Source organism: Lactuca saligna, chromosome 7 (assembly GCF_052625555.1).
Source record: "Lactuca saligna cultivar CGN05327 chromosome 7, ASM5262555v1, whole genome shotgun sequence".
Lineage (NCBI taxonomy): Eukaryota > Viridiplantae > Streptophyta > Magnoliopsida > Asterales > Asteraceae > Lactuca > Lactuca saligna.
The window spans coordinates 178,124,832-178,139,269 of record NC_136423.1 but is presented as its reverse complement, the minus strand read 5'-3'; the positions used below and the strand labels follow the sequence as shown (position 1 = coordinate 178,139,269).

At 32.1% G+C, this 14,438-nt stretch overlaps 2 protein-coding genes and 1 non-coding gene across 4 annotated transcripts; 2 read left to right on the top strand and 1 right to left on the bottom strand.

Moving 5' to 3' along the window:
* Positions 1–2,099: 2,099 nt before the first annotated feature.
* TRNAT-AGU (transfer RNA threonine (anticodon AGU)) lies at positions 2,100–2,173 on the top strand. The gene has a single exon. It is a non-coding gene; the product is annotated as a tRNA-Thr (tRNA).
* Positions 2,174–5,520: 3,347 nt separating this feature from the next.
* On the top strand, positions 5,521–8,962 carry MST1 (mercaptopyruvate sulfurtransferase 1). Of its 2 annotated transcripts, none has more exons than XM_078963803.1 (11): positions 5,521–5,815; positions 6,141–6,386; positions 6,481–6,543; positions 6,622–6,746; positions 6,949–7,111; positions 7,244–7,303; positions 7,407–7,465; positions 7,549–7,630; positions 7,840–7,903; positions 8,313–8,380; positions 8,478–8,962. In XM_078963803.1, exons 1-11 carry the CDS (start codon positions 5,717–5,719, stop codon positions 8,589–8,591), a joined length of 1,143 nt encoding a protein of 380 aa, XP_078819929.1. In that variant the 5' UTR covers positions 5,521–5,716; the 3' UTR covers positions 8,592–8,962. The 2 variants fall into 2 exon arrangements, with proteins under 2 accessions (XP_078819929.1, XP_078819928.1); XM_078963802.1 differs by having other exon boundaries at positions 5,522–5,815; positions 6,138–6,386.
* Positions 8,963–9,954: 992 nt separating this feature from the next.
* LOC145004135 (phosphoglycerate kinase, cytosolic) lies at positions 9,955–12,384 on the bottom strand. The gene is made up of 7 exons (XM_078963030.1): positions 12,263–12,384; positions 11,894–12,127; positions 11,450–11,527; positions 11,098–11,358; positions 10,708–11,025; positions 10,464–10,622; positions 9,955–10,382 (listed from the first exon to the last, which is right to left on the bottom strand). Exons 2-7 carry the CDS (start codon positions 12,086–12,088, stop codon positions 10,188–10,190), a joined length of 1,206 nt encoding a protein of 401 aa, XP_078819156.1. The 5' UTR covers positions 12,089–12,127; positions 12,263–12,384; the 3' UTR covers positions 9,955–10,187.
* Positions 12,385–14,438: the final 2,054 nt, after the last annotated feature.

Sequence of the window (14,438 nt, the reverse complement as noted above, 5' to 3'; positions counted from 1 at the left end):
ATCTTTGTCGTGTCGTGTCGTGTTGTCGTGTTTTAATTGATTCGTTTTCGTGTTAATGAAAAAAAACACGACATTGTGTCGTGTCGTGTTCGTGTTATACAAAACATTGTCGTGTCGTGTCAGACAAAAACACGACACGACTGCCCGATTTGACAGCCCTACTTAAGAACAACTTTTTTTTAGTATAAATCTTTCAGATCCATGTTCTTCTGTTCATTCATCTTTTTTTTTCTATAAATCTTTCAGATTCATGTTTTGCATTCAATCCTTAGAAGGCCATAAACGAGCGAGAAAAGGGGAGAGAGAGAGAGAGAGAGAGAGAGAGAGAGAGATTTTTGAGATGGTTTTTTTTGTGGAGAGAGAGAGAGAGTATTTTAATTTAGAATTTTCTTTAATTATTGGAAATAAAAGAAAATGAAAAAATACAAAATTAAAAGGGCAAATCCGTCATTTGAAATATTTTCAAACAATTTTGGACTAAACATGCAATATAATTCTTATTTTGGACGAGTGATGCAAGTCCAAAACTTTTTGGACCAAAGTTTCAATTTTTGACATACCACAGGGACCAAATTTACAGTTTTGTCAAAGAAAAATTATAAATTTTGCCTAATACACTAATTAAATGTAAAAATACCGGATATAAACATTATTTGGGGTTGAAAAATGCAACATACTAATCTTTAATGTTAGAATTTAGTTTAATAAAACTAGCATTTTTTACAATTTATTTTTTATTACTTATTAATTACTTTAACTTATTTATATTTTTTCAGTTTGGATTCATTTTGGAGTTATCTTCGTCCGAGTTCAATTTAAAAAAAAAAAATATTTGGCTCTTAAAGTAAACGTAAGAGATTACAATGTAAGATACAAAATTAATGTCTACTCCATCTCAAGGGAAGCCTAATAAAAGCAAATTATCAGCGAGTTGCAAAAAAATTAGTTATTTGGCATGTAATCATTATTTAAATGTGTAATTTCACATAATATTTGTATATGTTATTTTTTAGTGACCTTTATTTAATTATAATTTTCATAAAAATGTTTCAAATTCTTTAAGATGTGAACTTTTTTCAATAATTTTAGTATTGTAGCCTTATAATTTAGAGTTTTTCAACTTGTACCCGTTGATTCAAAATCTCAAGAAAAAACAATTATGAATGTATTATACAATCACCTTTTAGTTGAACACACAAAATAATATTTTTTTTTTACTATCATTTTATATTTTATAACGTTTTTGTAAGGATCTTAATCCGGTAAAAATATAACCACATTTAATGTGAAAATTTTGACACCACAAGTCCTCATCATATGAAATCTAATAGTAGATTTAAGATGCAAGTTGGATGAAGTTTTTGATGTTGATGACAACGTGAATTTGTCGTCAACAAAGGCATGTGTGGAGCAGGAAATGAGGAGGAGATGAAGTTGTTGATTCCAAAACTTGAAAAATAATGGTTATAAGGTTTTCATATCAACTATGATTATCTTTAAATCCTTATAATTATGGATTTACGAAATATTAATTACTTTTACGGAATAATAAATATAACTCTTATTAGAGCTATACTATCTTGCATAATTATACAATTACCGTCTTACGTTTTTATGCCCTATTTTGCTATTTTGTGCATATCTATGAATTAATGACTTAAGTGAATTTACAACAACATGATAACTAAATTGCAGACAAAGTATTATGTTTATTTAATTTTTTAGTTTTCTAAATAATTCAGGTCTCTTACAATCTTAAATATGCTACACTTTTTTAACGTCTAATATTTTTTCTTACCTATATAATAATTATAATCATATAAATCATGGTTTTCACGGATTATAAGCTAATAAATAGTGTAAAACAAATATTGTAAAAAAGTAAATTAAACAAAAAGCTTTTGTAGCTCAGTTATTGACCTTAGTAAACGCATCCATAAACCTAATTTAAATACACATAAGAGAGTGAACAATGAAAGACCAATAGGGACGAAAAAGGAAAACAGATTCCTGTTATCAAAAGCAAAAATTAAAAGGGAAATGTAGTTTAATAGATATTTAACTATTAAAATAAATATCGTAAAAAAGTAAACCAAAAAGCTCTCGTAGCTCAGTTGGTTAGAGCACCCGTTTAGTAAGCGGGAGGTCTTGAGTTCGACCCTCAACGAGAGCAAGTTGTTTTCTCTTATTGTCTGCAAAACCTTTGTGTATAACACTAAACTTCTTGAAAATTGCTTGATCATGGTTATATAAGTAAACGGTAAAGCAACTTTTTATCAGGTGAGTTGTCTATTGAAAAACTTCTTGAAAAGTGTTCGTTCATCTTTCATAAAATGATTACTTAAAATGTTTAAATAAATAAAAAAAGTCTAGAAATTTATATGAATATGTATTTTTGCCCCGATGACAAAAAATTCGTTAAAAAATCAATGATATTCATTTTATTTTTATGAGATCTGAACATCTTATGATTGAGTAAAAATTATTATTTATGAAAACAAAATTGTTAGAAGTAAAATATTTTGGGAGATGTGGAAGATATCTATCTATCCGAGATTTAATCCCGTTTTTTTTTTTTTTTTTTTTTTTTTGGTCCTTAAGGTTTATTTGCTATGACTAGGGCTGTAAACGAACTGAACGTTCGGCGAACTGTTCGTGAACTGTTCGCCGGGAAGTTCGTTTATGTTCGTTTATTTAATAAATGAACGAACATGAACAAAAATTATCGTTCGTTTAGTTAAATGAACGAACATGAACAATGGTCTCGTTCGTTCATTTATGTTCGTGAACGTTCGTTTATGATGTTCATTTACGTTCGTTTATGTTCGTTCGTTTAAGTTTATTTATATTCATCTATATTCAATTATTTTTTATTACATTGTTATATTATATGTTCATATATGTTCAATTGTGTTTTTTTTTTAATCTTTGTTCGTTTATGTTTGTTCGTTTATGTTCGTTTAACATGTTCACAAACATAAATGAACGAACATGAACAAAGTAATTTGTTAAACGAACGAACATGAACAAGAAAATCTCGTTCGTTTATCCGTTCGTGTTCGTTTGTTGTTCGACTAACTTAAACGAACGAACATGAACAAAACCTTGTTCGTGTTCGTTTGGTTCGTTTACAGCCCTAGCTATGACTACATTCTTTTCAAAAAAAAACTATATTATCATTTGTTTATCTTTTTCTATTTATTTTATCTGCCTAATGTTGTGAATTTTCATATATTGCGATCCATAGTTAAAAATAGGAAGTATTTTGTAAGGAAAAAAAAATCTAAAATTTACAACCTTTTAAACAATTTATATGGTTATTTTGTTATAAAATATTAAAAGATAGCTATATCCATATATGATATTTTATTAAATAACTCAAAGATATCTGTATTTTTTGTTTCTATTACCATTATAGGGCACAAGAGTATAAGGAACCTAAAAATAATTGATGTTAGAAATAATTTAATTTGTAGGAATAAGTCTAAGAAGAAAAGAGCTAACATAAACAAATAATAAAAAGATTATTTTTCATAATATTTTATGGATAAAATATATAAACTATAAAATATTTAAACTATAAAATATATAAACTATAAAATATTTTTATCTTTTTATTGATAAATCCATATTTTGTATCAATTAAGCCTTTTATACTTTTGTGTTGTCTTATTGGAAATTAGTAATTTATATTTATAAGAAAAGTATTGGAAAGTAAGTCATTAAAGATCTTTTCTTTTCTCTAAATGTATGCAAAATTAAGATATTGTCACTCAACACCCATCTTGACTATTTTATCCAATGTTGTTTTTTTCCTTTTCTTTATGGTTGGGTTTTGTTTTGTTGTATAAGTTCTTTATGTATTTGAATCAGGGGTTAGAGCTTGTTCTTTCCTTCTTTATTTGTTTTCTTTGTTATAGATTGGTTGTTTCTGTTTCTAGGCTGTCAAAAGGATTTTATAGGTATAATCGTCATGTATTAATTATTTCTATTAGTAGAACTTTATTAGAAGTACCACCATCCTTTAAAAAAAATCATCCAAAGAACACAAACATATTTTTGCGATTTGAATAATTAAAGTTACATAATTAATTCTAATGAGATGTGTTTTGGTTATAGAATATTAGGTGTTTTGGGTTTTGTTGTTTAAAAAATAAGCTATACACTAACATTAACAAAACCTTAATCCTATGAAAATGGTTAAGAGGAAGGAAGGAAGTATACAAACTTGCTTGGTTTCGTAAGATGATCGGTAACTAAAGAATAAATATTAACGTCATAAAATGGCAACCAACAGTAGACAATTTTGTTATATATGTCATTTTTCTTTTAATGGTATTTAATACGTCACTAAGTTTTCTTTATGTTCTAATTACACTATTGAGGTAAATTTCAACCAAATAAAATGGTACTTAATCATACATGACGTCTATTATGACATTCAATATTACATATTTCATGTAAGTCTATATGACCCTAACATTGTGTCTAGATATGATTGAAATGCACTCTATGTAGGGAATTTTGGGGTTTGTGGTGGAGATCTGGATACTAACTTGGATCGTGATATCACTTTTCGAACTGATATTTCTACCCTATGTATGGGTTACAAGAAATTCAGTCTGAGATAATCCAAGTGGACACTTACGATTCTAGGCACAAAAATTGTAAGCCAATATGCTAGAGGATTATGTGAAAGTATAATGAAAAACGAGAGCTTAAGATCGTAACCATCTTCTAAGGAGAAAGAACTATTTATATATTAAACGAGATTAGGGTTTCATTAGGGTTGGGCCGTCATTAGCTGCTTTGGAAGCAAGTCATGATAATCTGGATTTAATGAGGATTTAGGGTTACCAAAACTAACGAGATTCGTTATTTTTACCATAATCACCTCAAGAAATTGAATTTTCCACTATGTTCCCATATGTAAAATTCGGTGAGGTTTTGGGGCTCTGCCCCTTGGACCCCGCTAGGGGCGCTTCCCCTTTAGAAACCCCGGACCCAGGGGCGCTACCCTCGGACCCCCAACTAGTCGTCGAACCGGCTTATAATTCGATCTTATACATGCGTGCACTCCGCACAACCCCCCATACATATATTAGAATATAAATTATAAAGCTCATTAGTTCACATGCTAGTTTCAGTTACTTAAAATGACATGGTGACACTAAAATCACCACACTCTAATGATACAATGAAACCAAAAAACATTAATATAAATATAAATTTAATAATAGATTGATTACATTATAAATAATCCAAAATCAAATTAAATATATTTGTTTGTCATAATATTGGTTGTCATGACATTAACCAAGAAAAGTCATTATAACATCTCATCATATGATCTAAGAACGGATACATATTAATTTTAGTATTTTTATTTTAAATCATTAATCTTGTATCAAAGTGAATACCAAGTTAATAGAAATAATTAAATGACCATTTTTATAGTTTACTCTAAAAAGAAAGAATTTGTAACAAAAACTCAAAAATACAGGGGCCAGGTTGCAAACCCTTTTCTTCATCATCATACCAAAAACAAGTTTGCTTTGGATGGAGTGGCGAGATAAAGAGTGAAACATCGCTGCTACGTTGTGTTCTGAGCCGATCAACAACTGTTTGATCAACCGATTACAAAAGGGTTTCTCAATTTCGCATTCCGCTTGTTCATATATGGTGTTTATAGAATCTTCTCTCGGTTTCTGATCAAATGGCATCCGCCTTTCTTTCAAGAACACTCTTTGCACATCGTTTCGTCTCGTCTTTCGCCTTCAACCAAAAACCCCAAAAATTAGCGCCCCTTTTCTTCGTAAGTATCCGTTTTTGATCCTATTAACATATCCGAATTTAGTTATTTGCTCTGTTGATTTGTCTTCCGCTTGTAATTATTGCTGGTAGGTTGGGAATCATTTGATATCAGTAGTTAATTGTATTTTTTTTTTCTAATTCAATCGGCGATAGTTGTCGATTATCTCATAACATAATCCAATCTTCTTCTTATAGGTTGGATTTGGTACCATTTTTTTGGTAAATTAGATGGAAAATGTTTAATCCATCACTTTTTGAATGCAAACTTAGTAGGTTCGTAACCATTACAGTTAACTCATGTAGCTATTGTCCCTCATTTTCAGAAGAAACCCCTTCATTCGTGGGCTTTCCCATCTCAATCGGTGTACAGGAGGCAAACCTTAGTTCGTAGTGACATGGCTTCCACCATGGTCGGATCTACATCTCCTTTCTCAACACAGTCCATGTCAACTTCCGAGCCTGTTGTTTCAGTTGACTGGCTTCATGCCAATCTTCGTGAGCCTGATATGAAGGTACTGGATGCATCCTGGTACATGCCTGATGAACAAAGAAATCCACTTCAAGAGTATCAAGTGCGTATTTTTGCTTTCTAAACTTCTGTATTTGGCATTTTATCGAACACTTGTATGATCACTTGCTGATATTGTTCAAACGGGGTCTCAACAGGTTGCACACATTCCTGGTGCTCTTTTCTTTGATGTAGATGGGATATCTGATCGCACTACTAACGTGAGACACTTATCTTTCAATCCTTTTCTGTGTTTTCTTTTCGAATTAAAACTGAAAATATGGAACCTTTTAATTCAGCTGCCACACATGTTGCCATCTGAAGAAGCATTTGCTGCTGCTGTTTCTGCTCTTGGTATTGAAAACAAAGATGGAGTTGTTGTTTATGATGGTAAGGGGATCTTCAGTGCTGCTCGTGTCTGGTGGTAAGTTTCATTTCCTTAACTCTAGGAGGGCATTTTTGTCTTTTACACATACACAAAGATCAAGAACAACTGAACAAGTCCCTATACATTGGTCCACCAAACACATTACAACCCGTTTTGACATGTCATGTCATGTGTAACAAATGGGGCCTACACTACCTGATATGGGTTTTAGGGCTGATGTCATGATGAAATTGTGTAGGATGTTTCGAGTTTTTGGACATGATAGAGTATGGGTGTTAGATGGAGGCCTTCCTATGTGGAGAGCTTCAGGTTTTGATGTTGAATCGAGTGCTTCAAGTGATGCCATATTGAAAGCTAGTGCTGCCAGCGAGGCAATAGAAAAAGTATACCATGGCCAAGCTGTAAGTCCATAAATTTCATATAATATATTTTATATAAAGTTATAAACCAACTTTATATAACTTTTTTTTTTTTTTTTTCTGTATTAAAGTTATTAGGAATTGATCACAGTGCTGTCTTTTTTTTTTGGGCAGGTTGGTCCAGTTACATTTCAAACAAGATATCAACCACATCTTGTATGGACACTTGAACAGGTTTGTTGGATTAAATTTGGTTGCATTTTTTTTTTTAAATTCATTTCAGTTTGTTTTTAAAGGGCCTATTTTATGATGTGTTTGTTGTTATTGGTTGTTTCAGGTTAGAAAGAACACAGAAGACCAAACACATCAACATGTAGATGCTCGGTCAAAGGCCAGGTATAAAAAATGTCAAATTTAATGATTTTTAATTATATGTTATGAACTTTAATGGTGTTTTTTGAATTTTGATTTGTTTTCAGGTTTGATGGAGTTGCAGCTGAGCCTAGAAAAGGAATAAGGAGTGGCCATGTGCCTGGGAGCAAGTGCATTCCTTTTGCTCAGGTAATCATAAATTGTCTATAAATGAGAGTAAAAAAACAATAAGGGCAGATTTGTAAAAATTTAGGATTAATGGGGAAAAGTGAAATCCTCCTTTTCCTGACTTCCTTTTTTTTTTTTATCAAGGGGTTCTTTCTGTATAAGTAAAAACGAAACACATATATGAAAAGACTGTTTTTATAGATGTTTCTTGGTTTTCTTGATTCTTACAGATGTTGGACAGCTCACAGACACTGCTATCAGCGGACCAACTTAAGAAAAAGTTTGAACAAGAGGGTAAATTCGTCAATTTCAAAATTATACTTCTTTTGTTACTGAATTCTTAAACCATTAAGTCATTTTGTCCAGATTAAGTAAAATAGAAACAATCATGTATAGCAATTCTATAATAAGTGCTTAACCCATTAAGCAAATAGGTAAAAAAGAAACAACCCCTTATATGGATTCGACTCATTATGAATAATGAATAGACCACTTTACCCCTTTTATGATTGCATTCCAAGTGAACTTTAATGGTAGTGTGTCTTTTTCACTTGGGTATCGAAAAGTTAATAAAAAAAAAAAGTTAGTCTTGCAGTAAATTTGGGACATTTAGAGGACAAGATAGATTATTTTCTTGAAATAAATTAAAAAAAAAAAAAAGAAGGATCTTTTTCCATTGATGACTTGAAAATTACTGTTACAGGAATCTCATTGGAGGGACCTGTTATGGCTTCATGTGGGACTGGAGTTACCGCATGCATTCTTGCATTGGTGAGATATTGTATTTTGATTTTTTCATTTGGATATGAACAATAAAACAAAAATGGCATTTTGGATATTTTTTAGAAAAATGGTTTTGTAATTGTAGGGACTCCATCGACTTGGGAAGACAGATGTTCCGGTTTATGATGGATCTTGGACAGAATGGGGAGCACAAGAAGATACTCCTGTTGCAACTTCAACTCCAACTCCAACTTCTTGATTTTAACAAACAATTTTATGGGGTGATAATGGGCACATGTGAACAAGCACAAAGATGGAGATTGTGCATCATAAACATGGACTTTTTGTATTTCAACTGTTTGATTTGGTGGGTGGATTCTTTTCGATTTTATGCAACTAAAAAGTCGTGTATTTCGGTGCCTATGTGTCTGACTTAGGCAACAAAATTGTATTTTCATGTTGAGTATCAATTTGGTTGATGGATTAGGGTTTGAATTGCACATAAGTAGAGGGTTTTGATCATGAGTTGGTGGATCGAAATATCGTATTAGCCTGTTTGATTATGCAATTCAAACTCCGAGATGTTATGTTAAACACGAATAAAGGTTGAGTTTTGATTTGAGGTCCTAATTTGTGTGATATGAGCCTAATGTAATGTAACCTCCAAATTGTTTGTATGTTGTGTAAATTGAACCAAATAAGATGTCAAGGTGGTCTAGGGGTGATCAAACACTTCAAAGGGAAGGGAGTTGGCATGCGTTCATATATTATAATAGGTTGCAATCTTGGAGTGACTTGTCGTTGCACATGCATGTAATATAACAAATGTTGGACATGGTGCAAATTTGACCACATAAGATGGATGCTACGCAGTGGACATGTGGTAGAACGATCAAAGGTGTAAGATACAACAAAAAAAGTTGTTGCATGTCATTAATATGTCAAATGTGTTGATGGATGTCCTTAGAGATGCAACCAACACAAGTGGCTTTGGGTGCAATGGTTAGTGCTTCAAGTGGAAGGTTGGTCAAGAAGGGGATGACTCAGTGTTGATATGGAAGAGGAGCATGGGATAACACTTCCTTGAGCTAATATTAATATGTTGGTGTGTTCTCTTTGTCATCATACTTCATTCAATTATCTTATTTTCAAAGTAACATGTTATGAGATCGTTCTTTTACGCAAAAATGTTGTAAGATATTATGTTTTCATTTTTTCAATTTTGACAATTGATTATAGTTTTCACTTAGCCACTACATCTTGTTTTTTTTTTTTTTTTTTTTAATTTAACACCAATTACATGATGTAATCGAACATTGAGGCATTATCATGTCATATCTGCCAACCGAACAAGAATGACTAAAAAAATGATCAAAATTGTACGAAGAAAAAACAAATGTTCGAATTTGTAAAAAGAAAAACTAAAAAACTTAATGTTTTTTGCGACATTTAACCCCAAATTTCACATCTTTCATTTTTTAAGTATTTATTTGTTTTAAGAATACCTACAAAAATTATCAAATTTACCTTTACGTTAAAGGAATGTTCAAAAAACCTTTTCAAAACTTTATGAAAATAAAACAAAACCATAAAGCAACATAATCTACCAAGACACATCATCAAATCACCAATACAACGTGTCATTCATATATAAGGGAAAATGATTCCAACTCAAGAACCATATGAATGCTCAAAAAACAAAGGCCACAATATGTTCACACACACCTTCACATGACCTTTTTATTAACTTCTACTCTAAGCTTAAAACCGTCAAAAAAAACCGCAAAAGTTGGTTTTCCATTATGACATTTCTGACCCTGGTTCAAAACACAAAACAAGATCAAAAGACAGGGGCTCATGCGTCATTCAAGGCGAGCACACCTGGAAGTGTTTTTCCTTCTAGAAGCTCCAAGCTGGCACCACCACCTGTCGATATGTGGCTCATCTTGTCAGCTAGCCCAGCCTTCTCCACTGCTGCAACCGAATCACCGCCTCCAATGATGGTTGTCACTCCCTTTCCACTAAGCTCTGCCAGTTTCTTTGCAATAGCCTGGAAAATAAAAACAAATATAACCATATTGTTGATCAAGGGTATTTTAGTAATTTCACTAGTGTATGTATGTGTGTGTACCTCTGTTCCTGCAGCAAACTTCTCAAACTCAAACACACCCATAGGTCCATTCCAGATAACAGTTTGAGTAGTATCCAAAGTTTCACTGAATGACTTAATGGAATCTGGACCAATGTCTAATCCCATCCAGCCATCAGGAATACTATTGGCTGGAACAATCTGTAATGGAGCAATAATATATACTAAGGAAAGGGCAATTTAGGGAAAAGAAAAAGAAAAGAAAAGGAAAAGGAGAAAAAAAAACCTTGCTGTTGGCATCTGCAGCAAACTTGTCAGCAATTACAACATCAGTAGGGAGTAACAGAGACACCCCTTTAGCCTTGGCATTTTCAAGAAGCGATTTTGCAAGATCGAGTTTATCTTCTTCCACAAGTGAAGATCCAACTTTGAGGCCTTGAGCTTTATAGAAAGTGAAGATCATACCTCCACCAAGAATAAGGACATTAACCTTCTTTAACAATGACTCGATCACACCGATTTTACTTGATACCTTCGATCCTCCAACAATGGCAGCAAATGGCTTCTTGGGATTGGATACAGCTCCAACTAGGTAGTCAAGCTCCTGAAAACACAAACCTATGTAAATAGATTGCCAATTGACTCCATATTTAATCAAGATCAAGAAATGACAGACCTTTTGCATGAGGAATCCAGCAACAGAAGGTTTCAAGTACTTTGTGACACCTTCTGTGGATGCATGTGCTCTATGTGCAGTGCCAAATGCATCATTAACATACAAGTCTGCTAGTGATGCAAGCTTCTTTGCGAATTCAGGATCGTTCTTTTCTTCCTCTTTATAGAATCTGACATTTTCAAGAAGCAAAACACCCCTCTCTGGGAGCTCAGCCACCAGTTTCTCAACTTCTGGACCTATGCAATCACTTGCCATCTTGACCTGTTACAGGGTGCAAAGAAAGCATTTCAGAAAAGAGTTGAATTAGCTGATGAGAGGTGTTGTATTAATGAAGATGCATGGAGAAACTAACCTCGACTTCAAGGAGCTCAGAGAGTCTAGGCACAAGTGGCTTCAGGCTGTATTTTGGTGTAACACCCTTAGGACGTCCCTGTAAATACGTTCACAACAAACAAAAGAACATAAATCATCAGACCCTCCTTACAAACAGTTCAAACCCAAAGAGGTAGCTATTGGTTAATTAAGCTTATGAGGTCCCAAATCTGAATCTTCCTTCTTAGGCACCCCTTAGATCAACTAAAAGAAAGTGATTAGCATCTTTATTGCGATCAAAGAATGAGCAAAACGGATTCAAAAACCACGTCTTAGTCACGTTATTATATACGTGAGATTTAACTGCTATGGATGAAGATTACAGAAGAAACTTATCCATATACATGTTATTTGGAGATAGATTGCAACACGTATATCAGAAACAAACATACGACCCAGATCAAATGAGGAACAGAACACATACCAGGTGAGAAGAGAGGATGATTCTGGCGCCATTAGACATCAAATATTTGATAGTAGGGACGGCGGCGCGGATACGTGTGTCGTCGGTGATCTTAAAACTGTCATCCAAGGGTACATTAAGATCAGCCCTAACAAACACCTTCTTCCCCTTCAGATCTCCTTCCTTCAAACTGCTTACGCTCTTCTTTGTCGCCATTTCTCACAAACAAAAACGATTACTTAGATCTTAGCTTCCCTGTCAAAATCCCCAAAAAAATAATCAAAACACATATTACGATCAGAAACAAAAACAATTCAAATCATTGATATGCATCATGGATTGAGAAAGATCTGAAGCATCGATCGATCGATCGGATTAGATCAAACTTACGATGATTTTGAGGTTATGAGATCGAGAGAAAAGAATCAACTGGATCGATGCTTTTTTTATGCTTTTGTGTGAGCGACCGTGTTCTTCTTTTATGGTATTCTTTTCTAGAATGTGTATGGACCACAAGGAAAAAAAAGGCCGGTTTGGGCGTCATGGGTTGAAATACTTGAGCTTTCATGGGGTGGGCCGAAACATGCCATGTTGAGTTGACCACTTGACCGGGTTATGTTTTTATATGTTTCATCAAATGAAACTATTATAATTCGTTAAAATTTAGAGTAAAAAAAAAACAATTACATAAAATTTAGAAGATATTATAGCCAATTAACCCAATTTAAAGTAGAGTTTTTATTTTTCTTCAAATATCATAGGAACAAAAAACTCTCTAATCGAGTAAAAAATATCATTTTTCTTCAAATGTCCTATTGCAAACAACAAAACATTCCTAAACTTTTAAATGTACCAGATTGAGACACATACAATAACACTTATTACAGTCTTCTTCTTCTTCACGTTCATGCCCAAGTTATCATTGCACCGAATCAAACTCTATATGTTGAATATCCAACCACTTGAGCACTACATTTCAAGTTCTAACTGTCACCTCATCTTAACAAAATGTTATTTAATTGTCCCGCCTCTAGCGAAAAAATTTGACACAAAATGGACGAAACATTTATCCCTCGAGATTCAATGTTATATCTAATAGGAATTATGTACAAAAGAACGTGACATAACATAATATTTACCTTTTCTAGGAACAAAAAGATTTCACCCCGTTTTATTTCCTGACGTTGGAAGAATAATGTCATCAATCTAAATTATTGTTTCACTAATCGTGAAGCATCAATTCTCACCAATCTCCAACCACCATCTATCTTCCTAAAATGATAAAGACATGTCTCCAGGACTACTCACCAAAGTCTCGAACTACCTAAGTTCACTATTGTCGCGAATATGATGCCGTCATTCCCAATTTCATCTATCATCTACCATTATATCTATGATACATCAATCTTTACTCATATACTAGACGAATGCTTATGCGTTGCGCAGAAACATCTATATAATTGAAATCTTTACAATTATATGTTTTTCTAAATATAACAATAATGTTGTTAAATTTGATATAATAATTCGTATACTAAGGATATATAATATATTGATTATTTTGAAGAGTAAATTACACAAATGGTCCCTATGGTTTAGGGTAATTTACGTGTCTAGTCCCTAACTTTTTTTTTTAACTTGGAAGGTCCCTACTATTTGTTTTTGTTACGCGTTTGGTCTCTACTGTTTGTTTTTGTTACGTGTTTGGTCCCTGTCTAACAAAAAAGAAGACTATTATTTATATAGAGAAAAATGGTAAGGTAGATAAGGTAAGGTGATGGGTGGGTGGGGTTGGGGTGTGTTTATTTAAATAAATTAAAAAATCAAGGGAAAAAAATAGTAATTTTAGGTAAGATATGGTCCAAATGCATAACAAAAACAAATAATAGACCTTCCAAGTTAAAAAAAATAAGTCATTAACCAAACACGCAAATGACTCTAAACCATAGGGACCATTCATGTAATTTACTCTATTTTGAATTATACGATAATACATACATCTATTAAAACTGTATAATCCCAATATTTTGAATGACCTCTACATATTGGTTACTCATAAACAAAATTAAATATAATATATGGTTTAATTTTATTTATAGTTGTTATTATTAATTAATTTTTTAAATTTCATTTGCTTAACGTTTTAATTTCTATCATTGTAATTATTTAAAAATCAAAAAATAATTTTAAATCTAACAATATAATTATTTTATAAAGTTATTTTTAACTATTATTATTGTAAATTATTTTAAGCTACTTATTTGAAAAATTTTAATGATTATAAAAATATATTTAAGAAATATTTTAGTTAAATAGATATTATAATTTAGTTTTTGAATTTAACACTACAATTTATCACTTTTAACTATTCACAAAATATTCTTTGGGTTTTTTAAGTGGAACTGAAATTTATATTGAAGTTGATCCTATAATGTTATATTTAAATTAACAATTTAAGTATTATGTCAAAACTGTTCAAAAGTTCTATCTTTAAACTGATAATAGTTTACATACAACAACATATTAAATCTAATAAATTAAATATAATATGTTCAAAGTAAAAGAC